The following is a 14,894-nucleotide window of genomic DNA, read 5'->3' as shown; positions in this document are numbered from 1 at the left end:
ACCCATGCTATTCTCTAGGTTATGCTGGGGAGTCAAGGGAAGGGTGGTTGGTCCCTGCTTGGCTGGTCCCAGAACATGCACCAAAACACAGCATATTCTGTTTGTGACATTTTATTGATGCTGGGGGGCAGGGAGGAAACCTAGAAGTGTATGTGGGGCCAAGGGACCCCAGGTAGGGACAGGGCAGGTGTTGAGGCCTGGCCACTACTGGGCAGGGAAGACAGTGTTGCCACTGAATGCACAAGGGATGAGCTGCTGTCGGTACTCCAGGGGCAGGTGCCGCTCCACGAGCACATGCAGGGAGACTTGGTCAGTGACCAGGCCCTGCCTGCAGCAGAGGAAGATAGAGAATGAGAGAATCAGCGCCAGCACTCCCACACCCAGCACCTCCCTGCTTCCATCCACTTACCTTCGCATCAGCAGCTCCAGGTCCTCTGGCCTCACAGTCTTGCGGCCAGCATGAGCAGCAAATACCTCCAGGTCGTCACAAAGATGCTGGAAATACTTGTCCAGGCTGCCAAGAAAGTAGGGGTAAAACAGACTGTTCATGATCTGAGGGGCTCCTCTCCCCACCCCAAGTGTCAAGGACTCACCACTTCTCCACCATCTCCACAGCCTTCTTCTCCATGGGCATCTTAGCATAGAAGCTAAAGAGTTTCGCATAGTGGTCCAGTCCAGTCTTGTAGGGATCTTGACGGGGTCTGGAGCCAGGGATTCGGGGCTTGGGAGGAAGCCTGGCCGACAGAGGCTCCGGAGGCTCTGAAGGTAACCTGGGGGCAAGGAGTGAACAGAGTTAGCTGAACTGCTGCTACCTAAAGAGGCCGCTAATCAAAGATAAGTCTTGCTGGCTCCTGCCAAGACTGGGGCCCTTGTGCTCCTTGGCCAGGCTGGACCAACAGCTCCAACCATTTCTGGGGGGCAGTGGGGACAGGGGGCTATGTAGAGGCCTGGTCTTTCCCTGGGGCCCCAACCCTCCACAATCTGGGCACAATGTCCCAGTCTAGCCTCATCATACAAACCAGTACTTGCTCAGGCCCATGATCTTCAGGCTTTGGCATGGACATTCCCCCTACTCAGCCCACTGCTGCCTGTCCCATTCTGCTAATTCTCCTCCAGGAAGCCTTCTCTGACTGCATACTAACCTAGGCACTTCCCCCTGCCCAGGCTCCTCTAAGCCCCTGCAAGCAGGCACCAGGGTGACAGATGTGCTCTGAGTGGGCCCCATCCAGCCCACCTTAGGGTGCTCTCCTGGGTAATCATCTTACATACCTAAAGGAAGAGTGATAAGAGTGATAACTCTGTGGTACCCAATGCCAACCTCAGTACCTGCCCCCTTCCAAGAGGCCCATGTGGAACAGGGTCGTGGGATCTTACACTGCAGTGCTAGGTGGTGGAGCTGTCTCAAGAATCTGAAGTCGCCTGGCCCGAAGGAACTCTGGGGTGCTGGAGGCCAACTCTGGACTTGCTGCAGAGGAAGGGCAGGGTTACAGAGGGCACAGGCCTGACCATCTCACTCAACCCTGAAGGCCCACAGCCTCCTTATCCTGTTCCTCGAGGGCTCCATCTAGCTCCAGCCAAGCAAGGGGCCCTTCAGAGTTTCCCTGGCCCAAGACCACCTGTGCCCAGAAACACAAGCCAGGTAAGCCCCTCCTCCAAGGCCAGGGACACAGCTGTCACCCACCCACCCCCTGATCCCTGCACTGGGCCCCTTACCTGTTCTACCAGAGGTGTCTTCATCCCCTGAAGATCCTTCTGGCTCCTTGGCCTCGACAGCCCCCCAGGATCCCTCTGCTTCGGTCATTTCTATGTGTCCTTCAGGCTCTTCTGCTCTGGCGGATCCTTGTGCTTCTGCTGCCTTCTCCACTTCCCTCAAGCTTTCTTCCATTCTTTCCTCTGCCTCCTCACCTACTCCATTCTGTAAGGGCTCTATTCCATCTTCTCCAGAGATATTACTGCTGATGTTCGGAAAGCCCATAGCAAGGGCACCAACCTCCTCCACCTTTCCTGCCAGAAGCTGGGCTGGTTTCCCAGCACCTGAATCAAGGGCAGAGAATACAGGCTAGAAAAGCAGTAGGCCAGGGCTGTAGCTCTGAGAAAGGTAAAGATGGAGTAGTAAAACCCAGCCTAGCCCATCAAGGAGGGAAGAGGGCCAGAGGCAGCCCCAGGGTACTGGTTTGGAATCTCCTGGCCCAACACTGACTCTGCTCTTGGATGGAGGGATCAACAGCCCTCCAAAGGGACTCGGGGGTGAGGGGGTACACATATGGGCCTGAGGAGGAAAAAACACCAATGCCAATTCTTGCTTAAGCTAGGCTTGGCTCCAGGTTGCATGCCCCACATACTCACCGTTGTTCTGCAGCCCAAGCCCACTGCTCCATGTCCTGCGACTGGCAGCCCTCTCCACATCTTTAGCCCCAGAGTGAGAGGGGCAAGGCAGGGAGTGGTGCACACTGGGGGAACGGCCAACCAAGGGCTGGGAGAAGGGCTGGGTGTCCTCCAACACTGTGTCTGTTGGCAGAGTAGCAACAGGGGTTTTGAGGCTCTCATCTGGAGATCAAGGTCCAGTTGGCACTCAGTGTTTTGCAAGCCCACCTGCTGCTCTGCTACCCAGTCACCAGGGCCTGGGTAGTGGACCCACAAGCCTGCCCAAGTGGCCCTCAGAGAGAGAAGACTAAGTCTACTCTAAGCCTAATCTCCCTTCCACAGCTCTCCTTGCTTACCTTCCTGCTCCTTAGCCTGGCATTCCCAGGCTCCATAGGTTGCCCCACCCAATCTGCTCACCCATGCCTCCACTTCTCATTCAGGTCCCTCTGCCTGAAACCCTTCTCTTATCCTGGTGAACTTGACTTGTCTTTTGGAATCAGGCTCCCAGGTCAGCTCTGACTGAACAGCTGATCCTGATCCTAGCCCCTTTCAACCTCCCAATAAGCTCCAGCCACCATATCACACCCCTTTCCTACCCTCAGTCCTGTAGCTCTTCAAGGATATGGGGTCCTGGAAGATACTGAGGGACCAAGACTGGGCCCCAGCAAGACAAGAGGCAATTTGCAGAAAGAAAGCAGAAAGTCCTCGTAGACCTACTGGCCAGGCTTGCTCACTGTTCTTGACTCAAAGGAGAGAGGAGCAACCTTGGTCTCAGCAGCACCTCCCATCAATCATGGGGGGAAAGCTTTCCCCACAGGCCAGAAGACGGAAATCTCAACCTTACCTGGAGGAGCCAAGGCCAGGGAAGTATCTCGCAGATCCTGCAAAAATGTACCCACATCTACAGCTCGGCGTGTAGGAGGTCTGCGGGCCAAACCAGGCCTCTTCACTGATTGTGGCTGCAGAGGTGTGGCGAAGGTCAAGTTGAGGGAGCTGACGGGAGGGACAAGGCACAAAGGAAAATCAGGTACCTGAGGTCCAACCCCCCTCCCCCACCCCAGGAGTCCCCCAGCTGCCCCGGTGCTCTCATCTCTTAGAACCCAGCCACCATGCTGTGAGCATGGAGCAGTTATAGCCAGATTGCATTCTAGTCAGCACCCCCTTCCCCAAGCCTCTCCTCCACCAACTCCCGGAACAGGCAACAGCACCTGGTGAGGGAAGAGGCATCAGCATTCCCATGAGGCTCTGCAAGAGGATGTAAAAAGAAACCATAATAAGTTACCCAGGCTTCTCTCAGGCCTCCTCAGTCTCTCCAGAGGACAGAGAGGGTGGCCACAGGTATTGTCCAGGACCTCACCTTGGGAGGGAGGCAGTCCCAAGTCCACTCCTTGCTGAAACACTGACAACCTCAGTCTCTGCTTCCTTCTGCCAAGAGCCAGCAGACCTGGAGCCAGGGTTGTGGGGGGCTCAAGTTCAGGAAGCTGCAGCTCCAGGCTACAAGGATGGAGCTTTTCTCAGACAAGCCAGGACACCCAACTCCGGCTCTTAGAGCCCCAAGAGGCTCCCTGACTAGTAATGCCCAGCAGCCTAGCCCAAGGAGGGAATTTACTGCACCTGCCCCGACCGCTTTCCCGTCTGGAAGCCTGGACCACCTGCGGTGCCGGCACTGGCTTCACCACTGACTCTGGCATTAGGATGGAAGATTCCGGGGCTGTAGAAATAGCAAGGAGAGAGTGGAGCTGGCAGGGCAGGCTGCCCTAAATGAGAGATACCACAGGGCTGGTGCCTGATTCTCACTGCAGGCCAGTCCTCACTCACCAGTTAGTAAGATGTTCTTCAGCAGAGTCCGGGGTGTCTGTTCCTCCAGGTGTCCACTGGCTTGAACATGGGCCAATCTGTCAGTAGACTTTGGGTAAAAGCATCAAGCAATCAGTTTGTTCCTTTGCCTTGACAGTCCCTCAAGGTGGGCTCCAGAGCAGAGCTATAACTCAAGAGCCCCCTGAAGGCAACCAGAGCCCTGTAGTGATCAGTGGGTAGGGCACTTACCCTGGCTCTATGAGAACAACGCCTGGCAGTCATCTTTGTTTGGCTCCTCAGCCTCCTAGAGGAAGGTGTTTGAAGCAGGGCTCTTTGGACACTGTGTAAAGAGCAGCAACTGTGAGAATTATGTAGGGAGGGTGAACTAGAGATGGGTCTTCGTCAGGGATCTTGGTTGAAGTCCTTTACCCTTAGGGACAGGGACCAGAAACCACTTGCCCTACCACAGCCCTATTCCCAGTTCTATGTCAACAGGGTTGTGGATGAAAGGGAGCCCAAGGGGTATGGGAAGAGAGAAGGAATATGATGACCCAGCCAGAGAGAAGGGCTGAGGAAGGCTTCACAGAAGTGACTATGGCAGAAGTAGGGGTTAACCACACAGATAAAAGAAACAACTGGAAAAGTATCCATTCTAGACACTAAAACAATCCAAGGATATTTCAACATCTTTAAACCTTTTAAGTACTAGTCAGGGTCTGACAGCAACCTCCACATGGGTCACTCCAGCCCTACTCTCTCCAATCCAATCCCCTCTCAGATTCCAGAACCACATAAATGTTCCTCTGGCACAACTCCCACCTCATCACTCATAGGTCTAAAACCTATAATGAATGGCTTACCCATTGTCTATAAAGGAACTGCACTGCCCCAGGAAGTCAGCAGATGCCATCTTCCACCCTCTCTGCACCATGAGCTCACCACAGCCCTCACCCACTGACACTCCCACCACCTCAGGCCAAATTCGCTGCTCCCTAGCAAAGCATCTTTCCAGTTTCTGCCTCCTGACTGCTACCCAGGCTATGCTCTGCAACTCCTTTCCCATCTTTCAGCTGGGAACCGCTTGGGAGACAGTTCAGGGCAGATGCCTGGACATACTCTGGAAAAAACTGTCCTAGAGAACATAGCAGAGGTCCAGATTCTGGGCACCTATCCTTCGCTTCCAGAAGCGGACCCCCAAGGACGCCTGCATAATTGAGCTCTGAGGTCCCGAGCGGCCTGGAGTCTCAGGGGTGGGCGCACAAACAGCTGACCCGAGCCCAGCGAGGAGAAAGGAGCCTGTTCTCAGAGCCCTGGACTCTGCTCTTCTCCGAGACTCAGTTTCCGTCTCCAAACAGGGTCAGCTCTGGACCCCATCGCCCACTCCCTCTGGTTGCTCTTGTGTTGGGGCAGCGCCCTCACATACTCAGTCCGAGCACTCCGGGGTCGCCGCGGGGTGCGCGGATCCGCTGTATCCAGCACGCGCCGTAGCAGCGTGCGCGTCGTAGGCTCGCTGTCCCGGCTGTAGCTGTCCGCCATCGCCTCAGCAGCCAGCCCTCCCAGCCGCTTCGGTAGCTACGATCGCCGGCTTCCCGCCGCCACATTTAAGCCAACTCTCGCGATGCTGCTGAATTTAGGTCAACTCTCGCGAGGCTGCCGCACAGCCCCACGGGAATTGCAGTTCTAGTCCTGCCGCAGGCTTCGCCCGGGGTGTACAGTGGTGGTAGTAAACGGGTGTTGCGGGCATCCTTACCTTGAGCCTGGGCAAATATGTGCAGCCAGTCGAAGCCTCGGTTTCCTCACCTGTAAGATGAGGGTGATAACCACCTAATAAGAGTGTGTGTGTGTGTGTGTGTAATGAGTCAATTAGATAATGTTTAACTCAGGATCTGACAAGTAATAAGCCAGGTCATGAATAAATAGCAGTGACTATTTGTGAGAATGTCTCTCATTTTCATCTCCCTCTCCGAAGATGAGGAGAGCCACATTTGGGCCAGGAAAAAAATAACTGTATTCTATATGTGACCTGATCAGATTTGCATTTGCAAAGACCAATGTGTCTATAGGACCTGTATCTATCACAAGAGATCAGTTTGCAGGCTCAGAGGCTAGTGGGCTGTTTGTGATCCAGCAGAGATGTTAAAATCTCCAAACATCAGCAATTTTGAGATTAATTCCAGCTCTCAAAAGTTCTGTTAATGCTGGAGACTCCATTACCATATTTTCACCAACTGACAGCCCCCTGTCCCCTTTCTTAAATTTTAATGGGAGCTGAAATAGAACTTGAGCTCTGAGTTGCCTGTGGAGTTCTCCTTCATGCTCCTAAATTGTGTGTAAAGTTTCAGATACTGGCAGTGGCATGGGCATATTTGTGCTTATGTTAAAAAATAGAGCAAAGAAAAAATAAGATTCTTGCTTCTCAAAATTAGAGAACTGCAGAGGAAAACCATATTCCTCATCATTTAGATCTGACCTTTGTGTTATCTGACTTAAATTGCTAGCCCTTTGCAGGCACATTTCCGCGATCACTATCAACCACCTAAGTGCAATATTTATTCATTATTTGTAAAGCTTTGGACTGGATAATATGGAAAAAACATAAAAAACTTCTCAAAACAATTTGAGAATGAGCTTACTTTTCACAGCATTATTTGTGTTTGCATAGATTGTCTTTACTGTGTTTACATGATTGATTAAACTTTATATTTACTATTTGTCAAAAAAACAAAACGAAACACAGGGACTGCCCTGCTGGTGTAGTGGTTAAGAATCCACCTGCCGGGCTTCCCTGGTGGCGCAGTGGTTGAGAATCCGCCTGCCAATGCAGGGGACATGGGTTCGAGCCCTGGTCCGGGAAGATCCCACATGCCGCGGAGCAACGAAGCCCGTGGGCCACAACTACTGAGCCTGCGCTCTGGAGCCTGCGAGCCACAACTACTGAAGCCCACGCTCCTGGAGCTCGTACTCTGCAACAAGAAGGGCCACCGCAGTGAGAAGTCCGCGCACTGCAACGAGGAGTAGCCCCCACTCGCAGCAACTGGAGAAAGCCCGCGTGCAGCAACAAAGACCCAACACAGCCAAAACTAAATAAATAAAATAAATAAATTAAAAAAAAAAAAAAAAAGAATCCACCTGCCAATTCAGAGGACATTCGAGCCCTGGTCCGGGAAGATCCCACATGCTGCTGAGAAACTAAGCCCGTGTACCACAACTACTGAGCCTGCGCTCTAGAGCCCGCAAGCCACAACTACGGAACCTCAGTGCCACAACTACTGAAGCCAGCGAGCCTAGAGCCCGCAAGCAACAACTACTGAAGTCTGCGCGCCTAGGGCCTGTGCTCCACAACAAAGAGAAGCCACTGCAGTGAGAAGCCCGTGCTCTGCAACGAAGAGTAGCCCCCGCTAGCCTCAACTAGAGAAAGCCCGCGCGCAGCAACGAAGACCCAATGCAGCCAAAATAATAATAATAATAAAATAATATTTTATAAATATTATTTTAAATAATAAAACACTGGGGGAATTCCCTGGTGGTCCAGTGGTTAGGACTCTGCGCTCTCACTGCCAAGGGCCTGGATTCAATCCTTGGTCCAAGAACTAAAATCCCACAAGCCGCGTGATGTGGCCAAAAAACACAAGAAAGCAAAACTGAAAATGAACAAACAATCAAAAAAACTGAGTTCATGGGGCCAGACCATGTGAGGTATCGCAGGTTCTGGAAAGGAGTTTGGAGAATATTCTAAATGCAATAGGCCACCGGAGGGATTTAAGCAGAGGTATTACATAATTATATTTTCTTTGGCAGCCATGTAAAGAACAGATAGTAGGGAAGGCAAGATTGGAATCCGGGAGACATGTGACAAAGGTTCTTGCCTTTCTCCAGAGGTGACAAGACAGAAGGTGGGCAGGGCAGTGGGGGGTGGGGAGAAAGCCAGGCGTTGCATTCCAGACATTTTTTTGAGTGTAGAAGACTAAGTGTAGATTAAAGGTGATTTTATGTACTGGAAGGTAGAGTGTTTTTTTTTTTTAAATTAATAATTAATTAACTAATTGACTGCGTTGGGTTTTCATTGCTGCGCGAGGGCTTTCTCTAGTAGCAGCTAGCAGGGGCTACTCTTTGTTGTGGTGCGCGGGGTTCTCATTGTGGTGGCTTCTCTTGCTGCGGAGCACAGGCTCTAGGCACGCAGGCTTCAGTAGTTGTGGCACACAGGCTCAGTAGTTGTGGTGCATGAGCTTAGTTGCTCCGTGGCATGTGGGATCTTCCCGGACCAGGGCTCGAACCCATGTCTCCTGCATTGGCAGGTGGATTCTTAACCACTGCGCCACCAGGGAAGTCCCTTTTTTTTTTTTTTAAACATCTTTATTGGAGTATAATTGCTGTACAATGGTGTGTTAGTTTCTGCTGTATAACAAAGTGAATCAGCTATACATATACATATATCCCCATATCCCCTCCCTCTTGTGTCTCCCTCCCACCCTCCCTATCCCACCCCTCTAGGTGGACACAAGCACAGAGCTGATCTCCCTGTGCTATGCGGCTGCTTCCCACTGTTTTACATTTGGTAGTGTATATATGTCCATGCCACTCTCTCACTTCGTCCCAGCTTACCCTTCCCCCTCCCCGTGTCCTCAAGTCTGGAAAGTAGTTTTATAGAGCATAATTTTCAATGTTCTGTACATAAAGAAATGACATCAGTTTGACTTCTCACCAACATTTTTTGAGTAAGGTAGGTCTTGAGACTGGTAGGTGTAGAACCGTATGAGTAACTGTATGACAATGAAAATACATAATAACAGATGCAATGACCTTTGCTGAATTTTATCTCTACTGCACACATTTTATAAACATTTAAACATATAACAGTGTGTATTCATGTTTTTACACTTGTATAAATGATTCACCCAAATTAATGCACATCTTTCACCATGGGCTACACATACTAAAGAACGCATTTCTGAATTTGAAGTGGTTCAAGCTGTGGACCTCAGTTTGCATTGGCCAGGAGGAATGGTTCTGTGAAATCCACACAAATAACCAAGGATCACATTGGTTGTAAACAGAAATGCAATGGTAATGTTTGGGTGTTGGGACCAGAAAAATAGTTCTTTTTTTCCCCATTGTCCTGTATGTTTCTAGAACATTTTAAGTGTGGGTCTGTTTTACAATAAAGAATAACAAACTTGGACTTCCCTGGTGGTGCAGTGGTTAGGAATCCGCCTGCCAACGCAGGGGACACGGGTTCGAGCCCTGGTCTGGGAAGATCCCACATGCTGCGGAGCAACTAAACCTGTGCATCACAACTACTGAGCCTGCGCTCTAGAGCCTGCACGCCACAACTATTGAAGCCTGCGCACCTAGAGCCCGCGCTCTGCAACAAGTGAAGCCACTGCAATGAGAAGCCCACGGACCGCAACAAAGAGTAGCCCCTGCTTGCCGCAGCTAGAGAAAAGCCCGTGTGCGGCAACAACGACCCAATGCAGCCAAAAATAAAAAGGAATAACTAAAAAAGTGACAGTTAACTTGGAGTGCTTTTGCAAACTTTTAAAAGGCCCGATCTATTTTGTTTTTATATCAAATAATTAGAAATAATATATAAACTAGGCTTTGAATTCATACCCGTGGTCTGTAATCAGAAGAGAAAAAAGTGAGGAGGGAGAGTCAGGAGAAAGGGTGAAGAACGGCAAGAAGTGGGAGAAACGGGGAACTCGGCAAAGGAGGGCTAGCTTACAGGTAATTCTCCTGGACGAGTGCCTGGCCTCCTCTCTGGTTTTCCACAGCTTCTCTTGCCCTTTAGAACACTTTCCCCAAGGAAGTCGAGGGAGTGGGGAGGTAACTTGTTACAATACAAATCCTGTCCAACCTCTCGTTTAACACCCCTCCAACAGTTCCCAGTCACCTGCAGAATAAAATCACAAATCTTTTAACTTGGCCCAGTTTGGTATCTTTCGGAGCTTCTGCTATTCTGGCTACCCTTGAGGATCCTTAAGGGCAGAGCCTAGCTCCTTCCTGCCTCAGGTTCTTACAGGCTGGTTCCCGGGGCAAAAACCAGCGACTCCTCCCTAACCAAGCTTTTCGTGGATTTTTTCTTCCTGGGCCTCCGCCTCCCACTTTTCCCTCTCCCTTGTTGATTTTTGTTTTTGGAGCGTTTATTTCTGTGATTAGACATCCATTAGTGTGCATTCATTCACATCTATTATCCAAAAGTCTGACCCTCATCCCTCTATAGTCAGGCCGCGTCGGTATGGTTCCTGCACGGTTCCCAACTCCCTGCACTATGCTCGGCGCACAGTAGGCGCCTAGTGATGACTATGTTTAGGTCAATAAGACAGTCAAGGCAAGCGGCGTCTGAGTCGGGGGAGAGTCTCCAATGCAGACAAAAGGGCTCCCTGAGGTCCTTTGGGACACTGAGGCTTAGGTCCTTCCTCCCCTCCCCCGCAGGAATGCCGTGCACTCAGCAGCTCACGGTTGGGGGATCGCTTCCGGCGAACAGCACGGCCTCGTCCGAAACCTGGTCCGCTCGCAACCCGACCTTTCCCTTAGGCGGCGCTCCAGGCCACAGCCGCCAAGTTTAGCGCAAGGCATTGCGGGATTTGTAGTTTCCGTGGTCACATGTCCAGGGCGCTTGCGCACTGGAGAGACGCGCGCCGCCCGACCTCCCCATCAGGATTCCAGGTCCTTGCGAAGGGCGGTCCAAGCGACAGCGTTCCAACCGAATACGCCTCTCTAGTCCGCCGAGGGTGAGCCGTGTAGGGGAAGAGTCCGCTCTACGTGGGCTGTCGCGGTGCCCTGCAAAGAGGCCGGAACAAGCGCGCCCCCGCTCCGGAAGTGAGCGGCTTCTGCCGCGGTGCATTGTGGAGGGCGTAGTCCTCTTTCCCAGGCGGTCCTTCGCGGCGTCCCTGGGGCCCACTCTGGAGCGCAGGCGGGCGGCTGGGCGGCTGGCTCGGCGCGGGCCGACGGGAGGCGTATTCTGGGCACAGGGCGCCGGGCCAGTCCGGCCGCGCCGGGCGGCAGTAGTGGGAGGCCGCCCGAGGCCTCGCGCGGTGCCGCCCGTCGAGGGGCGGGCGGCGGTATACAGACCGGGCCGTCGAAAGGCTCAGAAGGCCGGTGGGCCGGGCCGGGCCGCGCGGCGCAGCCATGCCTGGCTTTACGTGCTGCGTGCCAGGCTGCTACAACAACTCGCACCGGGACAAGGCGTTGCACTTCTATACGTTTCCCAAGGACGCTGAGCTGCGGCGCCTTTGGCTCAAGAATGTGTCCCGTGCCGGCGTCAGTGGGTGCTTCTCCACCTTCCAGCCCACCACGGGCCACCGTCTCTGCAGCGTTCACTTCCAGGGCGGCCGCAAAACCTACACGGTGCGGGTCCCCACCATCTTCCCGCTGCGCGGCGTCAACGAGCGCAAAGTAGCGCGCAGACCCGCGGGGGCCGCAGCCGCCCGCCGCAGGCAGCAGCAGCAGCAGCAGCAGCAGCAACAGCAGCAGCAGCAACAACAGCAGCAGCAGCAGCCGTCGCCGTCCGCCTCCACTGCCCAGACCGCTCAGCTGCAGCCGAACCTGGTATCTGCTTCTGCGGCTGTGCTCCTCACCCTTCAGGCTGCTGTGGACAGCAGCCAGGCTCCGGGATCCGTGCCTCCGGCGCCCACCACTCCCACGGGAGAAGATGTGAAGCCCATTGACCTGACGGTGCAAGTGGAGTTCGCGGCCGCAGAGGGCGCAGCCGCCGCAGCCGCTGCGTCGGAGCTTGAGGCTGCTACAGCAGGGCTGGAGGCCGCCGAGTGCCCCATGGGCCCCCAGTTGGTGGTGGTCGGGGAAGAGGGCTTCCCTGATACTGGCTCCGACCACTCGTACTCGTTGTCGTCAGGCACCACAGAGGAGGAGCTCTTGCGCAAGCTGAACGAGCAGCGGGACATCCTGGCGCTGATGGAGGTGAAGATGAAGGAGATGAAGGGCAGCATCCGTCACCTGCGTCTCACCGAGGCCAAACTCCGTGAAGAACTACGCGAGAAGGATCGGCTGCTGGCCATGGCTGTCATCCGCAAGAAGCACGGAATGTGAACAAGTCCCCTTTCGGCCTTCAGGACTCCCAGACTCCTGCCAGCTTAGAGGGACCTGAGGCCGCCGCTGTTGAACTCCCTCATACTCCTGGGGCACTGGTTGGCAGTACTGAGCCTTAGGGCAGCTGGACTCTTTTGCTGGTGACCAAGCACCCTCTCTTGTTTCCTCCTGAAGCAAGGTCCTGAAGTCTGGGATCTCAGACTCTGCACTGGTGACACCAGCAATTATGACTTTGTCTACCCCTCCCCACCTTCACTCCCCAACCCCAAGTTTATGTTGCAGTTTCTGGTTAAGCAGAGGCTTCAGAACCACTGAACTTGAAACATCCCCTAGGGATGCAGGCGAGATGCCCAAGGACTATGGCTTTGGGAAAACAACTGAACCTTGAGTTTGGCCGGCAATCAGAGACAACTCTTCTGTGTGTAGTGATAAGAGATCCAAGTAACATCAGTTCTACTTTTTGTGCTTTTCCTTCCCAGGTGCAGCCTCTGATTCTGTTGGGGACTGGCAGATCTGTGCCTCTGCCTCCTAGGACCTCCCTCCCAGGAGGCCATCGACAAGGTGATCTAGGTGACCTGTTGATGGAGATCCAGCTTGCCAGGGACTTAGGTCTATCCTGTTATGTTTGCTACTGGTTACAAATTCTATTTTCTGTACAATTAGACTAAAGTTTTCACTGTGTTTGTTTGGCAAAACAGATTAAACAGAAAGTAAGGTTTTTATTTGGGTTTCGCCAATTTATTTTTATAAGGACTCAGCTAAGGGTCCCTGAAACATGGGGAGATGGACTTCCTGATAGGCCTCCACCTTCTGCGCCTTAGGTCTCAAGGACCAGGCTGACCCTGAGAGTAGAGGTGCTTCAGTGACTAGGTTTCTCCATAAAGAGGGCCTAAGCACAAGGACCCTGGCCTCATAAGGTCTTTGCAGAGTTCCAGCTCACCTGGAAGAGTTTGGAAATTGCACCAAATGGTCCTGGTTTGTCCATGGGTTAGCTCCCTGTGTCCTTTCAACTGGGAGAAGGAGCAACTGAGAACTAAACTGAATTGTGGCAGTCCACTTCTCTGAGGGTTTTGAATTCCTTAAGAATTTTCAGCTGGAGTTGAATTTTGCTCACTATTATAGCCCTTAGACCTAGTATAGTGTCTGGCACACATGGGCATGCAGTTACTTAAATCAGTGAAGACCGTAGCTGGAGCCAGCCATGGACTCTTATACAGATACCTTTGACTTTGGTACACTTTCATTGTGAAGGAGGTGGATCCATAGAGGACTTCAAGCATAGGAGTTGGGATTTGTGACCCCTTGACTCATTTTCTTGGCTGTTAACATCTTTCTTTAGATTGGATATTGTAGTGGCAAGGTGACAATTTTATCTATAGTTCCAAGTAATTTAGCTCAAAGCTAGCTACAAATGCCTTTAAAGCTAGCCATGTTTAACATGGGTGTTGGGGCACAAATGGACACTTATTGGGCTCCATAAAACGTATGACTCCTTTCTCTGTTACTTATGGAAAAAGCCACTTACCTGGGGGCTTTCCCTGTGGTTTCAAACTGGAATGACTCTAAAATTAATGTCCCTCTCGTTTCTGCTCTCCTTCTGGCCCTTTGGCACTGACTTGAGAAACAAGTCTGTGGTGGGGAGGAGGGGTGGGAGAAAGGTTGTGCAGGTACCTAGATGTGGAAGGGACTGTATCTCTCCCTTCCTAGGGTTAGTTCTGGCTTGTCATAAGGTGGTGGAAGCACAGCAGTGCCCTTCCAGTCCAGGTGGGACTGAAGCCCTTTATGGGTAGGTATTGGATCAGTTGCTCAACTGCCCCACTCTTCTTCATTAGGAGTGAGGATTTTCCCAGGCCCAAGCCATGCTCTGTAGTGTGTCCTTTAGCTCCTGTGTGTTGAAGGGACTTAGACTGTTTCAGCTTTGGCTCACTTGAACCTCTCAGCAGCACTCCCAGGACAGGGTGAGGGCCAGACTGCCTATGTCTCCCCGGTGTCTGGATGTTGTCAGCACACAACCTATCTGGTGTTTTAGCTTCTGGAGGGGAGGAGGACAGCTCAGAGCAAGGGAGGTCCTAGATACACCACAAGCAGGGCAATGCAGAGTCTCCCTGACTGAGTAATAAGAGAAGAATCTAGTCAGGCAAAGTAATACAGATCTGGGATTTAATTAAACAGAAGCCTGGCCTGGTCGTATGAGGCATTCCCGGGAGGAGTGGTGGGGGTGACGGTGAGGATCTGTGAAGGACCCTTCTGGAAGAACAAGAGAACTGAGAGATCTCTGGTCAGGAGAAGACTTGACGCTATTAACTTTAGCTGTGACCCCCCTGGCTTAGCTGCAGAGCATTTCCCCAGCAGGCCTGAACTAGAGACAGGCCTTATTTCAAATGTTTGCGTTGCCCGGGAAACAATGAAAATGGGCGTTGAAAGGAAAGGGCAATGGGCGGGAGGGAGATTATGGACAATTTTATCACTTAAATCACGGGGAAGGTTTGGGCGTGCCAGTTATTACTCTTTTAATAAAAATGAAACTCTTAGCTGCTCTGCCTGCTGGAAAAAAAACAAAAAACAAACTTGTGAGAATGTCTTGTAGACCCTAACTGCAGAAATCTAAAGAGTAATCTTGTCTCCAGCCCAAGAAAAGCCTCGCCTGCTTGAAACCAGCTTTGGGTCCGACTAGCACCGGGCAGGGC

At 52.3% G+C, this 14,894-nt stretch overlaps 2 protein-coding genes across 4 annotated transcripts; one reads left to right on the top strand and one right to left on the bottom strand.

Annotated features, from left to right (window-relative positions):
- Positions 1 to 101: 101 nt before the first annotated feature.
- On the bottom strand, positions 102 to 10,801 carry CENPT (centromere protein T). Of its 3 annotated transcripts, none has more exons than XM_057534900.1 (16): positions 10,619 to 10,801; positions 9,884 to 10,051; positions 5,912 to 5,961; positions 5,581 to 5,782; positions 4,411 to 4,501; positions 4,183 to 4,270; positions 3,979 to 4,075; positions 3,722 to 3,858; positions 3,573 to 3,609; positions 3,209 to 3,357; positions 2,347 to 2,508; positions 1,714 to 2,034; positions 1,375 to 1,465; positions 594 to 770; positions 410 to 514; positions 102 to 328 (listed from the first exon to the last, which is right to left on the bottom strand). In XM_057534900.1, exons 4-16 carry the CDS (start codon positions 5,760 to 5,762, stop codon positions 205 to 207), a joined length of 1,761 nt encoding a protein of 586 aa, XP_057390883.1. In that variant the 5' UTR covers positions 5,763 to 5,782; positions 5,912 to 5,961; positions 9,884 to 10,051; positions 10,619 to 10,801; the 3' UTR covers positions 102 to 204. The 3 variants fall into 3 exon arrangements, with proteins under 3 accessions (XP_057390883.1, XP_057390884.1, XP_057390885.1); XM_057534901.1 differs by having other exon boundaries at positions 5,585 to 5,782; XM_057534902.1 differs by lacking the exons at positions 5,581 to 5,782; positions 5,912 to 5,961.
- Positions 10,802 to 11,040: 239 nt separating this feature from the next.
- On the top strand, positions 11,041 to 12,929 carry THAP11 (THAP domain containing 11). Its single transcript, XM_007198141.2, has one exon. It carries the CDS (start codon positions 11,290 to 11,292, stop codon positions 12,205 to 12,207), a length of 918 nt encoding a protein of 305 aa, XP_007198203.2. The 5' UTR covers positions 11,041 to 11,289; the 3' UTR covers positions 12,208 to 12,929.
- Positions 12,930 to 14,894: the final 1,965 nt, after the last annotated feature.

The sequence above is a fragment of the Balaenoptera acutorostrata genome, chromosome 19 (assembly GCF_949987535.1).
Source record: "Balaenoptera acutorostrata chromosome 19, mBalAcu1.1, whole genome shotgun sequence".
Taxonomy (NCBI): domain Eukaryota; kingdom Metazoa; phylum Chordata; class Mammalia; order Artiodactyla; family Balaenopteridae; genus Balaenoptera; species Balaenoptera acutorostrata.
Note: the sequence above shows the minus strand (reverse complement) of the source record. Positions and strands in the feature narration are given on the sequence as shown.

What these genes read in the sequence shown, in the direction of transcription:
- CENPT (XM_057534900.1), bottom strand. Translation starts at nt 5,762, where the DNA reads ATGTGGCGGCGGGAAGCCGGCGATCGTAGCTACCGAAGCGGCTGGGAG. An exon ending in GAAGAACATCTTACTAACTG is followed by an intron (nt 4,076 to 4,182) that starts GTGAGTGAGGAC and finishes CTATTTCTACAG; the next exon opens with CCCCGGAATCTTCCATCCTA. An exon ending in CGGGAAAGCGGTCGGGGCAG is followed by an intron (nt 3,859 to 3,978) that starts GTGCAGTAAATT and finishes CCATCCTTGTAG; the next exon opens with CCTGGAGCTGCAGCTTCCTG.
- THAP11 (XM_007198141.2), top strand. Translation starts at nt 11,290, where the DNA reads ATGCCTGGCTTTACGTGCTGCGTGCCAGGCTGCTACAACAACTCGCAC.